This window comes from Apteryx mantelli, chromosome 9 (assembly GCF_036417845.1).
Source record: "Apteryx mantelli isolate bAptMan1 chromosome 9, bAptMan1.hap1, whole genome shotgun sequence".
Classification (NCBI taxonomy): domain Eukaryota; kingdom Metazoa; phylum Chordata; class Aves; order Apterygiformes; family Apterygidae; genus Apteryx; species Apteryx mantelli.
Window position 1 is genome coordinate 19,263,993 of NC_089986.1, and position 18,629 is coordinate 19,282,621.

General features: G+C 40.8%; 2 protein-coding genes across 5 annotated transcripts in view; one reads left to right on the forward strand and one right to left on the reverse strand.

Annotated features, from left to right (window-relative positions):
• Window positions 1-847: 847 nt before the first annotated feature.
• On the forward strand, window positions 848-16,024 carry SLC16A14 (solute carrier family 16 member 14). Of its 2 annotated transcripts, XM_067301889.1 has the most exons (7): window positions 848-957; window positions 3,130-3,233; window positions 6,669-6,810; window positions 7,086-7,362; window positions 8,157-8,300; window positions 13,014-14,009; window positions 15,740-16,024. In XM_067301889.1, the coding sequence occupies exons 4-7, from the start codon at window positions 7,101-7,103 to the stop codon at window positions 15,886-15,888; spliced, it is 1,551 nt and encodes a 516-aa protein (XP_067157990.1). In that variant the 5' UTR covers window positions 848-957; window positions 3,130-3,233; window positions 6,669-6,810; window positions 7,086-7,100; the 3' UTR covers window positions 15,889-16,024. The 2 variants fall into 2 exon arrangements, with proteins under 2 accessions (XP_067157990.1, XP_013799842.2); XM_013944388.2 differs by lacking the exon at window positions 848-957 and having other exon boundaries at window positions 2,034-3,233.
• FBXO36 (F-box protein 36) overlaps window positions 12,560-18,629 on the reverse strand; it is a 38,976-nt gene continuing 32,906 nt past the window's right edge. The window contains exons 5-6 of one of the 3 annotated variants that reach the window (XR_010885038.1): window positions 14,710-14,753; window positions 12,560-12,835 (exon numbers count right to left, since the gene is read on the reverse strand). The gene's annotated coding sequence lies outside the window, so the exon portion shown is untranslated. Of the gene's footprint in view, window positions 12,836-14,662; window positions 14,754-18,629 lie in introns of those variants that run through there. The other 2 variants (XM_067301890.1, XM_067301891.1) reach the window with 2 other exon arrangements.

Here is an 18,629-nt window from a genome sequence, read left to right on the forward strand (position 1 = left end):
GTAGTGACAGATGGTAAAACAAGGGGCAGAGGCCACAAGCTGGATTCAGATTGGATTACCTGGATGGTGTTGCACTGGAACACGCTACCCAGAGAGGCTGTGGGGGCTCTGTCCTTGAAGGTTTTCAAGATAGGGATAGGCAAAGCCATGGCTGGCCTTAAATAGCACAGGCCATGGTCCTGCTTCAAGTAGAAGGCTGAAAGTTATGCCTTCAGCTTTACAACAAGTGGTTGGGCATCCCCCGAGAACAGCAGGAACAGGCTCAGATAAATATTTTTCTCCTCTTGGTGCCTGGGGAATGGGAAGCTTGCATCTGGTGCTGCATCTCTGCAATGCAATCACTGTAACCTGGATAAATTCACTCCAAATATTCAAATATTCATACTGGAGAATGTATACCTCATTAATGTCTATGAGAATGGGACAGTTGACTCAGAAGAGTACAGCTGAGACCCAAATACTGCTTTGAAAAGTTAGGAGTATATTTCTACAACTCCTTTCTTCCCCTAAGGGAGGAATATTTATTGAAAATTATTTATCATGCTGATAAACTACTATACAATGACACTTTCAAGCTTCATTCTTAAGGTGGTTCTGCCACATAAACTCTACCAGTTTCACTGAAGTTAATATAATCCACTGAAACCCATGGCTATTAAAATCCTGACACTGGCTGCTTTTATTGGATTATATCATCTAACTCGCTCGGATGTAAATTTCCAGCGATAACCTGTGCAGCAATAAACTTCATTCAGCCACAAGAGTGTGCATGTGAGAGGACTGCAAATCGCCGCCGCCAAACCAGAACTAGCCGGTATCGTAGGAATGAAAGAGCGTGGAGATTTGAAATTGCACGGAATGGAGACGCGGCCGGGCGGCAGGCGAGCTGCCCCGGGGGCAAGAGGCCAGGCACCGGCCGCCGGCCGCCACGCACAGTAAACGCCGCGGCGCGGCGAGGTGAGCGCGCCCGGGCGCAGGCTGCCGCGGAGCCCGTGGAGCCCCGCGGCCGGGGAGGGCGGCGGGGAGCAGTGAGCACCCGGCGGGGCGCCACCGGCACCGGCACCGGCACCGGCGGCAGCCTGCGGCAGAGGCGGGCTGGCGCGGCGCGCGGGGCCCGGGCCGGGCGGCGGGGCTGCGCGGGGCTGCGCGGGCAGCGCTGCCGGCGGCGGACGCGGGGCGGCCCCGCCGTGCCCGCGGCGGGCGGGGAGCAGCGCCGCCGCCGCCGCCGCCGCAGCGAGGTAACTAGCGGTCATCCTTTGTGCGCCGCGGGCGGCGCCGCTGCCGCCGGGGCCGCTGCCGCCGCTGCCGCCGGGGCCGCCGCCGCACCGTGCCCGGGGCTGCACCGCGCCGCCGGAGCCGCCGCCCCGCGCCCGGGGCCGCCGCCGGCAGCGAGGGTCCCCCGGGCCCCCCCGCGCGCTGCTCGGGAAGCCGCTCACCTTCCCCCCCTGCGGCGGGCGCGGGACGCTGTTCTGCGCGGAAGACCTTAATTTAAGTGCTAGGCAAGGCGGAGAGCGGAAAGCCCCCAAATTTACGGTCTGGGGGCGGGAGAGGGAATTACACCCCTCCCCTGCAGCCTTCTCCGGTAGCACTCGGTATCCTTTGGAGAGAGAGATGCAGCGCTAGGTGCAAGCTGCCTATTCCCCAGGCGCCGAGAGGAGAAAAACATTTATCTGAGCCCGTTCCCGCTGTCGCCGGGGCTGCGCGCCCGCCGCCCGCCAGCCCGCGTGGGCAGCCAGCAGCAACCCGATGCCACTGGCTTCCTGCGTACGTGTGACCCCAGCAATTAGCCGAAAAGGTTTTAAGATACCCCCGTTTTCCTCTTCCTTGCTGGGCATGCAGGCTTAGGCACCGGGGCTCTGATTTGCAGAAGTGTCTAGCGTTCACATCTCCAGCGAAGTCATTGACAAAAGAAGTGCTTGTCGTATTAGCAAGCTGAAGTTAGACTACCAGAAATTAAGACACCCAAAACAAACTGTTTTTAACAATGTTTTTTTTATGTATGTCTTCAAAAGACAAATGAGTATATGTGTGTCTTTAATGGGAAGCAAAACTCATTAGTGTTTATAAAGCATTTATGACTAACCCATTAGAAGTGGCATTAAGGTACAGTTTAGTTCTATACTTTTTACTACTGAGGCAATTGGGTACTAGAAGAGAAAGAATATGTAAGTTTTTAATCACATGGACTTTTTAGATCAAGATCAATTGTTTTTCTGATGATCCAGCTCAACGACAAACTGTGCTAGTTGCAAAAAATTCTGAGTAAGACCTGAGATTATGTAGCTGGTCAGACTAGATGGTTCCACAGGCCTCAAAATCTGTGAAACTCATCTAATTCATATTGCTCAGCTCACTCCACTGCATTGAATAGGCAGACTCCTAGAAGGTCTGCATTAAACCCCTCTTAAATACAATGAAGCCCATCTAGCACAAGCAGTTATTTGATGGGAGCTGCACCTTTGAGGCTGCATCTGACTGAGTCACTCAAGAATCAGAGTGGTTTTGGATTTAGGAGGAAGATATGGCAGAATGCCTGAGAGAGGCTTCCAGGGGAAGGATGACTTTTATGACCTGTCTTTGCTATTCTTGTTTCCTCTTTCCGGTTCAGGACAGTACAGACAATGACAGATACAAAGACTAGAAATAGTAAACTCATCCATTTAGAAATTTGTGGGGAAGGAGGATAAACACACAGGCAAAAATTACACACTGGAAGACAGTTCTAAATCATCACCCTAGAGAGTCTTAACTCCATTGAGGGTTCAGGGAACTTTGCTGCTAACTTTTATCTTCTTACTGCACCTGCATTTGTCCCTAAAATAGCTCATCTCTTCCCATGAGTCAGATTTTCAAAAAAGCTCAACATCCATGTAGACACTAACTTTTGGGCCAGTTTTCTAGGAGCTCAGCATACTAAGTTCTTACACAGTATAAAAAGCTTTTCTGAAAAAAAAATCTAGTCCTCCTCTAGCTGACCAAACAAGAAACCAGATTCTCCTATCTTCAAGTTCAGCCCCTCATGAGGGGCTGTATTCAAACACTGTTATTGTGAGTGGGCTTCACTACCTTGCTCATTGAGAGAAATGTATGTGGCTTCACAAACCAGCTGTTTGGTCATTTTCATTGCAGTTTCTCTAGGATCTCACAGTTGCAAAGAGGCCCCCGGGCTTCTCTGCCTTCCAGGATATTGTGTTGTCGGCAGTGCCGTGGTGTGGGAAGACGACTGAGGGTAGGTAAGTGCATTTCTCCTGGAGCGATAGGCTATGGGGTGCTGAGTCAATAGTCAGGAGAGGATCCAGACATCCAATCGTTGCTCTAACCAGTGGCTGAGCGTTTGTGCAATTATTGGAAATGACCTTCCCTGCTTTTGAGTATATTTACAGAGCAGACTCTGAACTTGTGAGGTTAGTGGGAAGTTAATCATGTAAAAGTACTAATAAGCAAGAATTCTGTTCAGAGGAAAAATACATGCATTTCCCCAGGCTTTGTGGGCGTTGATGCAAGCCTGACATTAACGTATATCTAATCAATCTTAGCTTATCCTGACAGTAAGTTTGCACTTTTTCTGCTGTTGCAAAAAAGATGAATGTCATATCTCTGGATCCCAATGTCAATTATTTTTGCTTTAAATTATTTTAAATTTAAATTGCTTAAAATATATAAAAGAGGTATTTATTCCCTGTCCAAAGAAGAAAAATTTTGTATTCAGTATCAGTATTCAGGTGCACAGATATACTGTCAAGAGTAGGAGAGAGAAAGGTGAAGTTCCACATTTAACCTTAACTCTGAACAGTCTTTTGTTACATAATTTTGTATTCCATTATCTAAGATGTACTGTAATATCCATCATACATTTTTGCTAATCTTATGCAGACTATGTCTAACACCTTGTAATTGTCCTTCATTCCACTATTCCCCATTATTTTCCATTACATGATTATTCACTATCTTTACTACCTTTATGCAGTTAGTACTTCTCTCTCCTGTGAGTGGGCTAGATCCTCCATAGTCATACAAACTACGTCAATGGGGAATATGGCTCCTGGTACATTAGTCCTGTAAAGGGTAAATGAAATATAATTTTAATTAAGCTCTTACAATGCTATCTTCTTATGTACAAAAGCAAGTCTGCACCCCTCCATGGCTCTGACTTATCCCCCTGCTACCCTTCTCCTCATCGTGTGTACAGTCCTGCCTCAAACACCCTGGAAGAGGTCTAAAAAGCTGTCTAAGCATAACCCCCCTTCTCTCTGCCACTTGCTTCGAAAAGGAAATGCCAGGAAGTCGTTTCAGTATGCCTGCTCAGTGGCACATGTGGGATTACTACCCATCCATCCCAGATTATCTGCTGGTGGGGCAAGTGTTAAAGGTGCGCAGTTCTTGTGCTTCCTCACTGTGCCAACAAGTCCTCCCGTCTCTCCTCAACAGCCAAGCTGGGGCTAGTGATAGTTTAGCCTATAAAGAGTATCCACATATGAAAAATTTATACCAGGAGCAAAACATACTGTAGCTGCAGTTCAGTGCATGAGGCAAATCCGCGTGCTCTTGGAGGAACACAGCTGTCCAAGCTGCCCTTAGCCCCGCATAATTGCCTGTACTGCAAGGGAGGGATACGTGGCACTTGACTGGAAGGTGAGTTATCTAGCCGCCAGTTTGGACAGGTTACATATATGAGCAATTTTTCACTGTTGTTTGTGAAAGAAACAGTAGCTTTGGCTAATCAACTCTGACTCCATCTTCATACTAGTATGAAATACTTCAAGGCCTTCTGTGTATGTTTATGTATCAGTAAGAAAGAAGTCAAATAGTTTGGAAAGGCAATAACTTGAGAAGTAGAATATTATTATGTGTTTAAAGACAACAGCTCAAATTTCAATTAATACAAAGTCAGAGTTATTCCATTCACCACCAATTTATAATATTGAGGAGTTGGCCCTATATTATGAGTCAAACCTTTGAGGGCTCACAGAATACATAATAGGTTTTAAAACAATTTTTGATAACTTAATTCCAGTACTACAATATTTCCTAAGGCTTTTTGTTTAAAAGGAAGATATCAGAAGAAAAACATGCAAAGTAGTTTGCTGTCAGAAATCTTGAGGTTTTGCTGCTTTCTAAAGAGTTTTCATTAGTACCTATTAATGGAATCTGGAATTATTTGGACAGACACTACCAGCATTATCTTTCTTGGGGCACTGATGAAAATCTGTACAAGGGCCCTCTCTCCTGGACAATTCAGGTTTGCCTGTACGAAACTTCTGCAAGGCATGCAGGCACACCTAGTGTGAATTTTCTCCCAAGTTTACCTTGTTGGTTACCCAGTTAGTTTCATTGATGCAGTATCCTAAGAACTCACAGCTCAGATCTGAAGTAGAGATGGGAGGGGAAAAGGATTGCACTGAGGTGTCCCTTATCCCTTCTTTAGTCTGGCATAGCTGCACCTGAAATCTCTAACATTTTCAGTAGTTCTTACTAGGCATCATTGAAAGCTGTAGTCAATGAACACTTAAAATTTATTTTACTGGAAGTTTCTCACAGGTTAGCACAGAGGAGACCTCTTCCAGGGCTCCCCTAAATCTAGAATAGAAAATACTCTTTCTTTGCCGTGCCTTTTCTTGTGTTACAACTGACTTCTGTTAAAATGGTTCACCACATTATAGGCCCTCAGTGGATGTCAGTATTTCTGTGTGAATTATTCTTTACCCAAAGATATTGCTGACTGAGGTGAAATTTGTTTCATTATGTTTTTTGAATTTTACCTATCTAGCATTTCATTAATTAATTTTGTTTAACACAACATTAATGTGTTATCTATTGAAGAATAGAAAATAAATATATATTTAATGATTGGATTTAATTTCTCTTATTTCAACTCTATTTCAATAATCATAATGCTATAATAAGTGAATTTTGCAGAAGACCAAATAGAAATTCATTGCTTCTAATCTCTATGCTGGTTTCCTTCTCTCTTTTGACTGTTGTGAAGTTGATGGCTCTTTCTATTTCTCCAGAGACCAAAAGAAGACAAAAAATTACCATCTCTGGTAATTTGTATCATTACATTTCTAGTCTCCATGGAAACCCCTGTTGTGCTCCACGGTCATGTAACATTTCAATATGTTGCAGGATAAATCAGATGGAAGGAGGATTTCGTTCTACACCTTGGCTGTTACTCAATTAAAAATTGCTTGCAAATTGTTTTGAGACTATTTTCACTTTGTGTTGTAATCTTCAATTGCAGTAACAATGGAAGAAATCGAAGTAACCAAATTAAGGTATTATGGCCTGATTCTACATACCTATGCACATAACTCTGCCACTTGGTTTGATTTTGATAGGCACTGGCATTCATTTGAAAGAATTCACTGATTTTAATAGGATTATTTGGATTAATACTATGGAAACTGAAAGCATAATAGCAAACTATTTGTCAAATTGACTCTGATACAAGTTTAAAACTTGCTGGAGAGGTAGTAACAATCTCTTCTTTGTAATTTATATAAGCAAAGCATTCTGAAAATCAAGAATCTTATAATCTTTTTCCTTCTCTGTCATGACTCTTATCCTTCCACTACTGAAGAAGAAATACATCTCAAAACTGGTTTCCTCTGAAAAAATATGGTAACTTCATCTACCTGCCTGTTCATCATCTCCTTTTTTATTCCAAGCTTTATCAACTTGAACACAAAAGCACATGATCTAAGTGGGATAGCAGAGGTGATACAGAAGAAGAAATACACATCTAGAGACCAGTCTTACTTTGTAACCACAGACAACCCATGAAGAGTAAGCGCACTCAGCCATATACAAGTAAGTAAATATATCATGATGGAAATGATGCAACCTCCTGTAAACCCCTAAGTATTCCTACATAGACAGCCATGATAATAAGAAATGTAAAGAAATGCATAAATTAGAGAGTTTTCTAAGCATTTTACATTTGAACAATGAAAACCCAGTAATCAACTGAGAATTGCACTAAAATATAATGGTGAAATATGGTTGTGATTTATCTTATTCACTATAACCAAACTACAGAATCTGATCATTTCATACTAATTTTGAAGGTATTGTATTTTTTTCAGAATACCGTGGAGAAAATGTATACTAGTCGAGAGGATATTGGATATGATTTTGGAGATGACTCAAAAGATGGAAGTAAGACAGTTCAGCCTAATCCAAACGTCGATGGAGGATGGGCTTGGATGATTGTACTTTCCTCTTTCCTTGTACACATTCTTATCATGGGGTCCCAAATGGCCCTTGGAATACTCAACATGGAATGGCTGGAAGAATTTAATCAAAGTCGAGGCTTAACAGCATGGGTTAGCTCCCTTAGCATGGGAATTACACTTATTGTAGGTATGTTCCAGCATAATTTCTGAACTACATAGATTTTTAGAATATGTTTGCCACTCAGAGCCCTCAAATATTTTTTTGCAGTTTTCATATTTATTAGTGAAGCTAAGCAAGTTCTCCTGAGTTGCCTTTTTAAAGTCACCAGGACAAATTTTAGAGAGAGGGACAAATTTTAGTTAGAGGGAGACAGGAAACAGCAGGGAAGATGGTAGAAAAAGCAATTAGACCAGGAGTCAACACAAGCAGGGAAGGATGCTGGTGACTTCAAGGCCTCAGTAAACTGAAGAAAACAGATCATCTGGGATGTTTGTAGTCCTCTTTGTACTCTATTTGGGAAGGAGTCATATGTTGAATTTAGACAGTGAACTAATTTGTATTTTAGTTTGCCAGCTGAACTAAAATGTATTTTTTAAATTGTGGTTGTATCAACCCAAAATAAAATCTATAGAGGTGTGTATATATGTGTGTGTGTATACACAGACACACAGACACCCCCCCCCCACTTCTCTCTAAATTAATTTTGAGTAAGTTGAGCTCAGGTCTACCTAAAATATTCCAGTGAATATGAACTGAAAAGGCTTACTTTCTAGTTATATGTAAAGTATAGTTGATTGGTTGAATTTTTCTTTCCACAATTTTGAACAGTAATAGGGAAAATAAACTGAATTGCATGACTAAACTGATGTTTAACATTTTGTTTAAAGCATGTAATAAGATAAGAATCTTCACATGAAAAAATATTAAAGAGTGTAAATAGATATTTAAATAAATAACAATTTTTTCATGTCATTTAACAGGTCCTTTCATTGGTTTATTCATTAGCATGTGTGGGTGCCGCAGGACAGCAATAATTGGAGGGATACTAAATGCCCTAGGCTGGATACTGAGTGCCTATGCCTCAAATGTGCACTACCTCTTCATTACATTTGGAGTGACAGCTGGTAAGCTGTATTAACATTTGAAAGTTCTTTTAATTGTTTTTAATGCCTTTTGGAAGTTATCATCTGGTGAGCAAAAGAGAGAAGTTAAACTGGTTCCTGTATCATTTTTCCCAATTAAAAAAAGAAGATTTAATTATGGAATGTAACTTAATGTTTGTTTTTAGCTTATTCAGCTCTCAGATGATCTGGCATTCCACTCTAATTATAGGCATAATAGACACCTTTCATTTCAGTGGAGTTATTCCAGCTTTTCTTTCACACTTTTTACAGCCTGTTATCTTTCCAGAAAACTTCTGTATTAAATCAGTGGATCAGACCCAGTGGCTTTTGTTGTCATGAAAATCTACCATGTGAAGATGATATTTTTATCAGTTTCTCCCAAATGAATATATTAGATGACAGAAAAATTATTGTAACCAAAATTCTAAAAAGTACAATTCAAAGATGTTAAAATACTTTTGAACTGTATATATAGCTAACTCCTCTCTTTGTCGTTTAAAGAAACAGCTAATATTTTCTACAGGAGCTGCTCCACATTAATGAAATACTGAAATGTGATATGTGCTGTTTCAAAACCCATTTTAAAGGGTGTAACGTCTATGTTTTTAATGAAAAAAGAAACTAAATAGATAAGCATGTCTTTTTTGCAAAGAGGTTATTGTGTCTGTTTCCTCTTCTGAATCCTTGTTGGTAGATTTGATCTGCTCGAATCAGGACAGTGCACGCAGTCTTTTTTCATATGTAGTCTCTAATAAAGCTTATTCAGATTAGATCAATAACCACTAATAAATAACAACAAATTTTGCTACAGACTTGTGAGAGAGAGGTGGGAGAAACAGGTAACATAATTTCCTTTTGAAGGTTTGTTGGAGGACTTGATTATTTGGTTATGTCACACTGTTGCTTAATAGCTGTAACCATCACTAAATAACTGTTTTACTGATTTTTGCAGCCTGCTGTAGTCTCTATTACTCATGGTTCCTTTCTGGAAAAAGAAACTATTAATAGATATGAATCAAAAATGTTAAATGTTCCAAATAAGAAAAATAAAATTTGGCCTTTAATTATTACCTGAGAAACATTGAGCTCAAAGAGCTTTAAAATATTATCCACTCCACAGATAATATGGCCAGTTACATTTGCAAATGAAGCATGGTATCCATGTTTTATATGACAGAATCACTATGAAAAAAAACTGTCTGTAATTTTGGTAATAGCTTCCAGACCCTCCAATGCCCTCAAAAAACCCTTGAGCAGAATTTCACAGAATCCTGCAGATTTTCTATATGTAATTTTTTAATAGTTCTCTGAATAGACAAGAATTGAGTCTAACAAGGATCACAGTTATGACTGTCGTTTACTTTTTTAAATGAGCGTACTGTAAATTCCAGGGCAAAGAACAACAATTACAGGCAAGGTTCTGCCCTTTGGCAATTTCTGTTTACACCTACATGCACTGTATTGAGGCAGACAGGAATCAACACACTCTCTTTCTCTCAACCCTTGCTGCTTTTCAGAAAGAGCATACCAAAAAAAATGGACAAAAAGGCAGAGAATATGTAGAGAATTTAAAAAGTAAGGTAAAAAACTAGGTTTTCAGAAAAATATGAGGCAAATTTTCACATGAGATGCAAAAGTGAGATGCTAGCGCCAGAGTAATTCTGGGCAGAAAACCGGTGTAGAGGTGCCTGAGGTGTTGCCTCCATCTCTGAGAGGCTTCCAGGCACCGTCCCCTCCCTCATCGTCCCCTCACTGTCCCCACTGTCCCCCCCTCCACCGTCCCCTCACTCACCTTCCTCTCACTCACTGTCCTCTCCTCTCGTCTCCTCATGCACTGTCCCCTCATTCACCATCCTCTCCCTCACCATCCTCTCCTTCATGCTCCCCTCCCTCATGCTCCCCTCCCTCATCGTTCCCTCCCTCACCATGCCCTCCCTCACCATCCTCTCCTTCATGCTCCCCTCCCTCATGCTCCCCTCCCTCACCGTTCCCTCCCTCACCATGCCCTCCCTCACGCTCCCCTCTCTCACTGTCCCCTCCCTCACCATCCTCTCCCTCACCATCCTCTCCCTCCCTCACGCTCCCCTCCCTCACCATCCCCTCCCTCACCATCCTCTCCCTCACCATCCTCTCCCTCCCTCACGCTCCCCTCCCTCACCATCCTCTCCTCTCACCGTCCCCTCCCTCACTGTCCTCTCCCTCACCATCCTCTCCCTCCCTCACCATCCTCTCCTCTCACTGTCCCCTCCCTCACTGTCCCCTCCCTCACCGTCCCCTCCCTCACCATCCTCTCCTCTCACCATCCTCTCCTCTCACCGTCCCCTCCCTCACTGTCCTCTCCCTCATTCACGTCCTCTCCCTCACCATCCTCTCCCTCCCTCACCATCCTCTCCTCTCACTGTCCCCTCCCTCACTGTCCCCTCCCTCACCGTCCCCTCCCTCACCATCCTCTCCTCTCACCATCCTCTCCTCTCACCGTCCCCTCCCTCACTGTCCTCTCCCTCATTCATGTCCTCTCCCTCACCATCCTCTCCCTCCCTCACCATCCTCTCCTCTCACCGTCCCCTCACTCACTGTCCTCTCCCTCATTCACGTCCTCTCCCTCACCATCCTCTCCCTCCCTCACCATCCTCTCCTCTCACCATCCTCTCCTCTCACTGTCCCCTCCCTCACTGTCCTCTCCCTCATTCACATCCTCTCCCTCACCATCCTCTCCCCTCACCGTCCCCTCCCTCACTGTCCTCTCCCTCATTCACATCCTCTCCCTCACCATCCTCTCCTCTCACCGTCGCTTCCCTCAGGCCCGCTGCCTCCCGCTGCAGACCCGTTGTCGCCCCGCACTCCCTCTCCCGAGCGCGGTCGCCTCAGCAGGGCTCCTCTCCCCCAGCTCCTCCGGCTCCTGCCCCCGGCCGCCAGGCCCACCGCGGCGTGGGAGGCCCAGGCCCGGCCGGCCCCACCGCCCTCCCTCCCTCCGCAGCCTGGAGGGCGCCGAGGAGCTGCCTGCCCCGCGCCGCCCGGCCCGGTCTCTGCCCGGCACCGGCTGCCGCTGCCGGGAGACCCCCTTGTCCCGGCAAAACGTCCCCAGGCCCCGTGGCGGGGCCGAGCGCGGCCCACTCCCGCTATGAGCAAAAGCGTCGAGCCGCGAAGGAAACGGAGCGGAGAAGCCTGTGGCCCCAGAGTTGCATGCAGACGTAGCATGCGTTCACACGTAGCTAGCTCCCATCTCGCTATGTAGCCCACCGAATAAAAAAAATAACATATAACAATTTATAGGATTTCTTATTTCTCAGGAGTTCAGGGCAGTGCAGTAAATATTCATGCCGGTAGGAGCCTGGGCAGTGGGAAACTAGGAGACTGCAGAGCTGGTTTTTCACGGTCTTGCAAAGATCAGTAGCGACAGGCCAATCTGGAGTCTCTCAGAGGGCAGAGACATCCCTTAAAAGTTTGGCTGGATTTGGTGAGGGAAAGTTTGTGCCAAATAAAACCTGATAATGTATTTGCATAGCAAAGAAGTAAATGCTTCCAGCGGGCAAAACAGATCAACTCTGACCACTGTACATTGGAATGATTTTGAGGTGTTTTTTCAGACTTCGCTAGAATGACAGCCCTTCGTTGTCAGATTTGCCTGCAGGGTACCGTGTAGCTTAGTTATTAGCTCTTTAGGGAAACTTTTAAGCCTAAAACAGTGTTTTAAATTATGATCACAGTGAATTTGAAAACATTTTATTCATATACCATTACTCTTGTCCTCCATAAATGTCAGAGATTTGCTGTGAGAAAAAATGTGCATCTGTTACAAGCTGGCAAATTAATGATGTGTTTGCAGGACTCTCAAAACTTTCTACTTGAAATAAGTATCATTAATATCCTGTTTTCTAATTACAAGTGATAGACTTCCTACAAAATTCAAGATATGCCTTTTAAGAATATGCCTTTTGATTATTGAATCAGATTATTAAGGATTTATCATCTTTATTATTAATAAATACTATTAATACTATTACTTATTAATAATAAATATCATTAAATATTAATAATTGTTTATCATTGAGGATTACTGAGTCACATTTGCAACTGTGTGGCCACTCCTTATATTTCCTTAGCTCAGGAGTGTCCAAAGAGAAACCTGAACGCTCCCCAAGGTCCCATCATGGTGAGAAACCCACTTGCTCACTCGTGAAACGGGTCTCGTTGTCACTGTGGCTCAATAATTACAAAGCAGGGAGAGAAATCAGCTGTAGATTTTCACTGCTGGTGAACTTAAGCAAAAGCAACAACACGTGACCCTAAACAATTTCTGATCACTGATACAATCAGATGCAAGTATTATAAATACACATATTTCAAAATAGGGTTTATTTATGTTTGTCTCCGTATTTAACTGTTACTGACTTATTGTGGGATTTTTGGTGCTTTCCGGTGATGTCACAGTGAACTGAGATACACGTTTCATCTTCAGTGCGTTTCAGTTTTTCCAGCAGTTAAATAGCAGTACTGTATCTCACTGGAATGAATATCTCGAATTTTGGAAAATGCTACAAGATAGCAAATTGAAGTTAGTATAAGAATTGATTATCTATTCCTCATTTTACTATTTTACTTGCACAAAAGTTAGGAATAAATCCGGTATGTTTGTTGTTTATGCGACCTTTGCTGCTGCTTTTTATCTTGCTGGCAGAAAGTTCAGAATGATTTTAACTTTTATTTTCCTAGGTGTTGGGAGTGGCATGGTTTATCTACCTGCAGTGGTCATGGTGGGACAGTATTTTCAGAAGAGAAGAGCACTTGCACAAGGACTCAGTACAACAGGAACAGGGTTTGGAGCTTTCTTAATGACTGCTTTACTGAAGTATCTGTGTGTGGAATTTGGATGGAGGAACGCAATGTTCATCCAGGGAGCGATCTCTCTGAACCTTTGTGTCTGTGGGGCACTCATGAGACCACTTTCTCCCAAAGAGGTTGTTAATGAAAAGTATGTTGTGAGAAATAATAGTGAAGTTAATCACGCAAAAGCTCTGTCCCATTCCACAGAAACTATAAAATCTAATGGAGTCTTAAATGAAGAACAGGAAAAAAAAGAAGAGGCAACAAATGAAGAAGTGCTTGACAGTGTTCAGCGCATAGAAAGTGGAGGTAAATCTAGAAGTGGAAAGAATATGTACGGACTGTGCATTCTTAAGACAGTGAGCCAGCTGACAGTTACAGTCAGGAAGGGGTTTGGAATATGGTACTCCAGTTACTTTGGAGCTGCATCACTGTTTACCAATAGAGTGTTTGTGGCCTTTATAGTTTGGGCTTTGTTTGCCTATAGCAGCTTTGTCATTCCCTTTATTCATCTTCCAGAAATAGTCAAGCAGTACAATTTATCAAGTCAGAATAATATATTTCCTTTGACATCAATTATAGCCATTGTTCATATATTTGGTAAAGTGATCCTTGGAATCATCTCTGATTTACCTTGCATCAGCACTTGGAATGTCTTCCTCATGGCTAACTTTACCCTGGTCGCCTGTATTCTTATTTTGCCATTAATGCAAACATACATTAGTCTGGCTGTGATTTGCGCTCTAATAGGATTTTCTAGTGGCTATTTTTCTCTAATGCCTGTTGTGACTGAAGATTTAGTTGGAACTAAACACCTTGCAAATGCCTATGGCATCATCATTTGTGCCAATGGAATATCTGCATTGCTTGGACCACCCTTTGCAGGTAAAAAGTTCAAATTTCTAACCAGCAGATGTTTGTATTATATAACCACATGACTGTCTATATTATTTATCTTTCTTACATTACAAACATGTGTACTTAACAAAATTACACCTGCTCCAGAGTGGACTGTAACCTCCATCTTTACATTGTACATATTTACAGATTACATTTGCTGGCTATTCACGCATTACAAATTACCATCCTTGCAAATAACCCATATGTATTACAAACTATCCTTTCAATGGTATGTTTCTTTCAAATATTATCACATACTTTTTAAAAAGTTTAGAACAGGTTAACCTATTATTATGTGTTTTGTGTAGTATATGCACTATATTCACATACATGCTCATGCCCATATCTAGATGAGAAAATGATGGCTAGACAGTTTTCAGGGTAGGCGGGTATTGGTACCATACTATTACCCCCAAGAACTATAAACTGTGTTTGGGCTTCACCACTTTAAGGTGCCAACGGATGTGTTGATCCAACTTATTTCCAGCTGAACTGGCTTTGGCTTTCCTTCAGCCAGCAATATCTATTTTTGGGGCTGCACTGCCCGTAATATCTTTACTGCCATCCACAGCAGAAGGAAGAAGCGTATGTCATGTCATCCCTAAAGTCTCTTATGTTGAAACAAACATTCATTACAAGTTTACCCATAGAAAGAGGCAGGGAAGTACAGGACGGAAATACATACTGATTGTCAGTACCATAGCCAGACTATGGTGAGCTTTTACGGACCTGTAAATCAAAAAAAGAAAAGCATTAAGAAGCCTTATAAGTAATGGTCATGGTCAGCAAGGGATGGCACTAGGCTGACCTAAAGCTATTAGCAGCACAACAGTTATCTTTCTCTTTGCACCACTGAGATAGCTAAAATGATTTAGAAGAAAGCTCATTCAGTATCCATTGAAAAGCAGCAATGTTTTACTCAATTACACACTTTTTTAGCACTTCTCAGTCTATGCTGAACATATCTTTGTATTTGGTCTTTAGTAATGAAGCAAATAGGATGAAATTATTTGGTGTAAAATAAGCTTCTGATCTTAAGATTACATTGCAATGCAACCAGCATGGCATGAGGGAATTTTGCTATTTTGTGTTTTCAAACCTTTCTGAAATAATTTTAAGGTAGTTCTGCATTTGCCAAGGAATTAAGGTTGAAATGAGAGTCATCACAGTACTGAGATTATATCTTTTGAAAAAGCATTTATCTGTATCTGAGTTCTTGAGAAAGCTATTGGGAATGTGTTTGCTTGCACAAGGCACAGCATTCAATCTAACCTGCATAATACAGAAGTAGCATCAGGCATTTTACAATAGTGGGGTGGAATAAATAATTGGTTTGAGATTCCAAAATGTCAGATCTATTATACTCATATATCTGAAAAAATGTATAGCTTTAAAGATAACATCATTGCTTGGTTTCTCAGGACCCTGGAGGACACAAAGACGTAAGTCCCTTTTTAAGACTTCCAAAATACTTAAATGATGGGGTAGGTTTTGTACTAGTTCTAGGTTGTGGTGAATGAACAACAGATTTTGTTAATACATTTCTATTTGTAGCATCTAGAGGAGGACACAATCACCACCTCTTTTTTCCACAAGAAGAACAACAATTTGACTGAAATGTCATGAGAGAAATGTGCAATATTGTTCATATATTCCCATGCAATTTTTCTTGTTCTCAAGCTTTGTAATGAACATATTTTGTCCTTATTTTGCAGGTTGGATCTATGACATCACACAAAAATATGATTTTTCTTTTTACATATGTGGCTTGCTATACATGGTGGGAATAATATTTTTACTTATCCAACCTTGTATTCAAAAGAAACAACCAAGAGAAAAATCTACAGAAGAGGCACAAGTATAGAACAATGGTACAGATGTTTTTTCTACAGAATTTCTTGTTTTTATGTTTCCAGTGGCAGTATAAAGCTGTTCTTCTTATGGAACCAGTCACATTGAGCTGTACTAAAGTGAAAACAAAACATGCTCCAAAATGCTAATAAATTATTAGATATATGCTTTTAAAATGAGTTAAAATTTTTTTACTTTAGAACAAATATAGAATTAGAAGCACACTACCGGTCTTTTAAAATCTGAACAGTGGTAGAAACCTTGACACTTGATTCTCTTAACTTTTTACCACTACACACTGGTGAAACTCCATTGACTGCAATGCAGTTACTCTGGATTTACACAAGTCCTAGAAGAGAATCTGATCTGGGTATGAATGATGTACAAAAATCCTTCCTACTATGTGTGCTAGCTGGTAAAAGATTAGTTACTGAGTATGAGAAGATGATGGTATTTCTTACCTGGCTAGTTAGTACCACCGAAATACTAGTACAATAATTCAATTAATTTAATGTATTAAAATTACTATTTCTGCGATGAAAAATTGAAAAAGAATTCTTATATTTTTCTGAAAGGGTTCTCTACTTCAAGGATTCTTATATTTTATTTTTTTTTAAGTATCATCTGCATAATAAGGTAGCCATCCTCAATATACAGGCTGCATTAAAAATGCTCTGACACTTAATGCATCTAAAGTAAAACAAACATAAAAGCAAAACCAGGGAATGAATGGAAAATATTAATTTGATTCTTCAACAGAAATGATGAGCAGCAAAGTCTGATGCTCTATTACATTAGTTCCACATACACTAGTTGCCACATTCAGATGGGGTGATTTTTGAAATTCTGATTTCAGTTCAACTACTTGAGCAGTTATTCATGATTTATACTGATATAATTGAGAATGGAATTTGGACCTGTGCACAGAGTGTCTTCTAATTTTGCTTACTGAGATTTAGCTATATTAGGATGGGCCAGATCCAATGTAAATTGCTATATTTGACTTAACTGACCTAGAGCTGCTGATTGTATCCCTGGCAGGTACAGAGACATCTGAGATGAGTAGGAATACTTTCTGTATTTTCAAAGTTATGCTTTGGAAAGCTAACTTTGGTCTGGTTCTAGTCTGCAGTCTTTTATGATACAGAAATAATTTATTTACATGCACAACAGCTCCTTTAAGAAATCTCTAACATAATACCTAAAGTATAAGAGAGAAAATAATATTTTGTTATGGCATATTCAGTTTCTTAAACCTGCCTCATAGTTTGATGCCTTACAGTTGAAGCATTTCACCAAGGATTTCCCAGACTGGAAAATGATTCCAGAAACAATTTGAAGTTCCTGGCTGCATTACACAATTAGACATATTGTACAATTTTGTATCGTTTTTTTGATTCTTTCTGTGGGAAATGTTTACCCTCCATAACCAATACTAAAGAAACAGAGACCAAATATCATTTTAGAAAGAACTAGAGTATAACATGTTAAGTTTTGCTAAAATTAATTTCAGAACAAAAAACCATTAAATTATGATCAGCTGTGTCGCTATATACAAGTACAGCATGAACTGGCTAAGACTAATTGCTTTTTTAATGTTTACTTGCTGGAGAATTAGATAATACAAAGCAGGAAAAGCTAAAGACCATTTAAAATCTTTAAATGAATTGTCTTAAACAACACTAAGCACCAGATGATCAGCATGGAATGTTTTGTATGATGCTACAAAACATACTTTTCTCAGCTTTGGGAGGTGAAGCTGATGTTAATTTTCAAATATCAAATAAAAATCACTTTGTAGTTCTTTTTGTCATGTTAGCTTTATAAAAGTTCTTTTCGTGATAAATCGGGTTCTTAGTTTAGTACTGATACATGCTGCTGAAATTCTCTAAAATAAAATTGATACTCTTCAAATAAATTGAACAGATCTTGGCAGGCAGTTCAGCAGGAAACAGTATAGTTATACAGACCTTTTTTATAGTTGCAAGGCTCGTTAAAAGATTCTGAACCTTGACTTATATTGTTTCATATTGTAATTCACCAGCTTCTTAGTTTTGCGCTTCTACAACTGTTGGCAGGGACATATTTTAAATAGATCACTGAAATGAGTTGAGTTAAAAAGGAAAACCTTAAGAAAACCCTGAACTACTGCAAAACTTAGATCAGTTCAGTGATATTGTATAGTATGTATGGCCCTCAAAACTGATATTAAAACAACTGAGATGGTAGTGAACTGCCACGTGGCGTGAACAAGCAGTCAGTGATTTCTTAAAATCAGTTTTGTTGCTGGAGAAAATATTCATGTAAATGACACTCTGACGTCAGTTCTTTAGTTACAGGTTTAATGTCTTCTTGGTGTGAATGCTGCTACTAGATTTTAAGTATCCTTTATTGGTGAAACCCATATATATATATATGTATATGTGTATATATATATATATATATGCACACACACACACACTGAAGTGATGATTTGCAACAATTTTCTTCCTTTGTTTTGAAAGATACGTATCCTTTACACTTAGAACTTCACTTTGTCTTCTGTCAAAAACAATTTTATTTGCATATGACTGTAATGAATAATTTGTTCTCTTATGATATCTGCAATATATCTCCTTGCTGGGCTGTATACTGGGAATAAACTTACATTACCTGAAATTTCACTTTCTGTTCATTTGCCAATTCAGTTCATTTTTTAAACTTAAAAAAAGAAGATTCTCCTGCAAAATGATTATTCTCATTTCTTCTAACAGA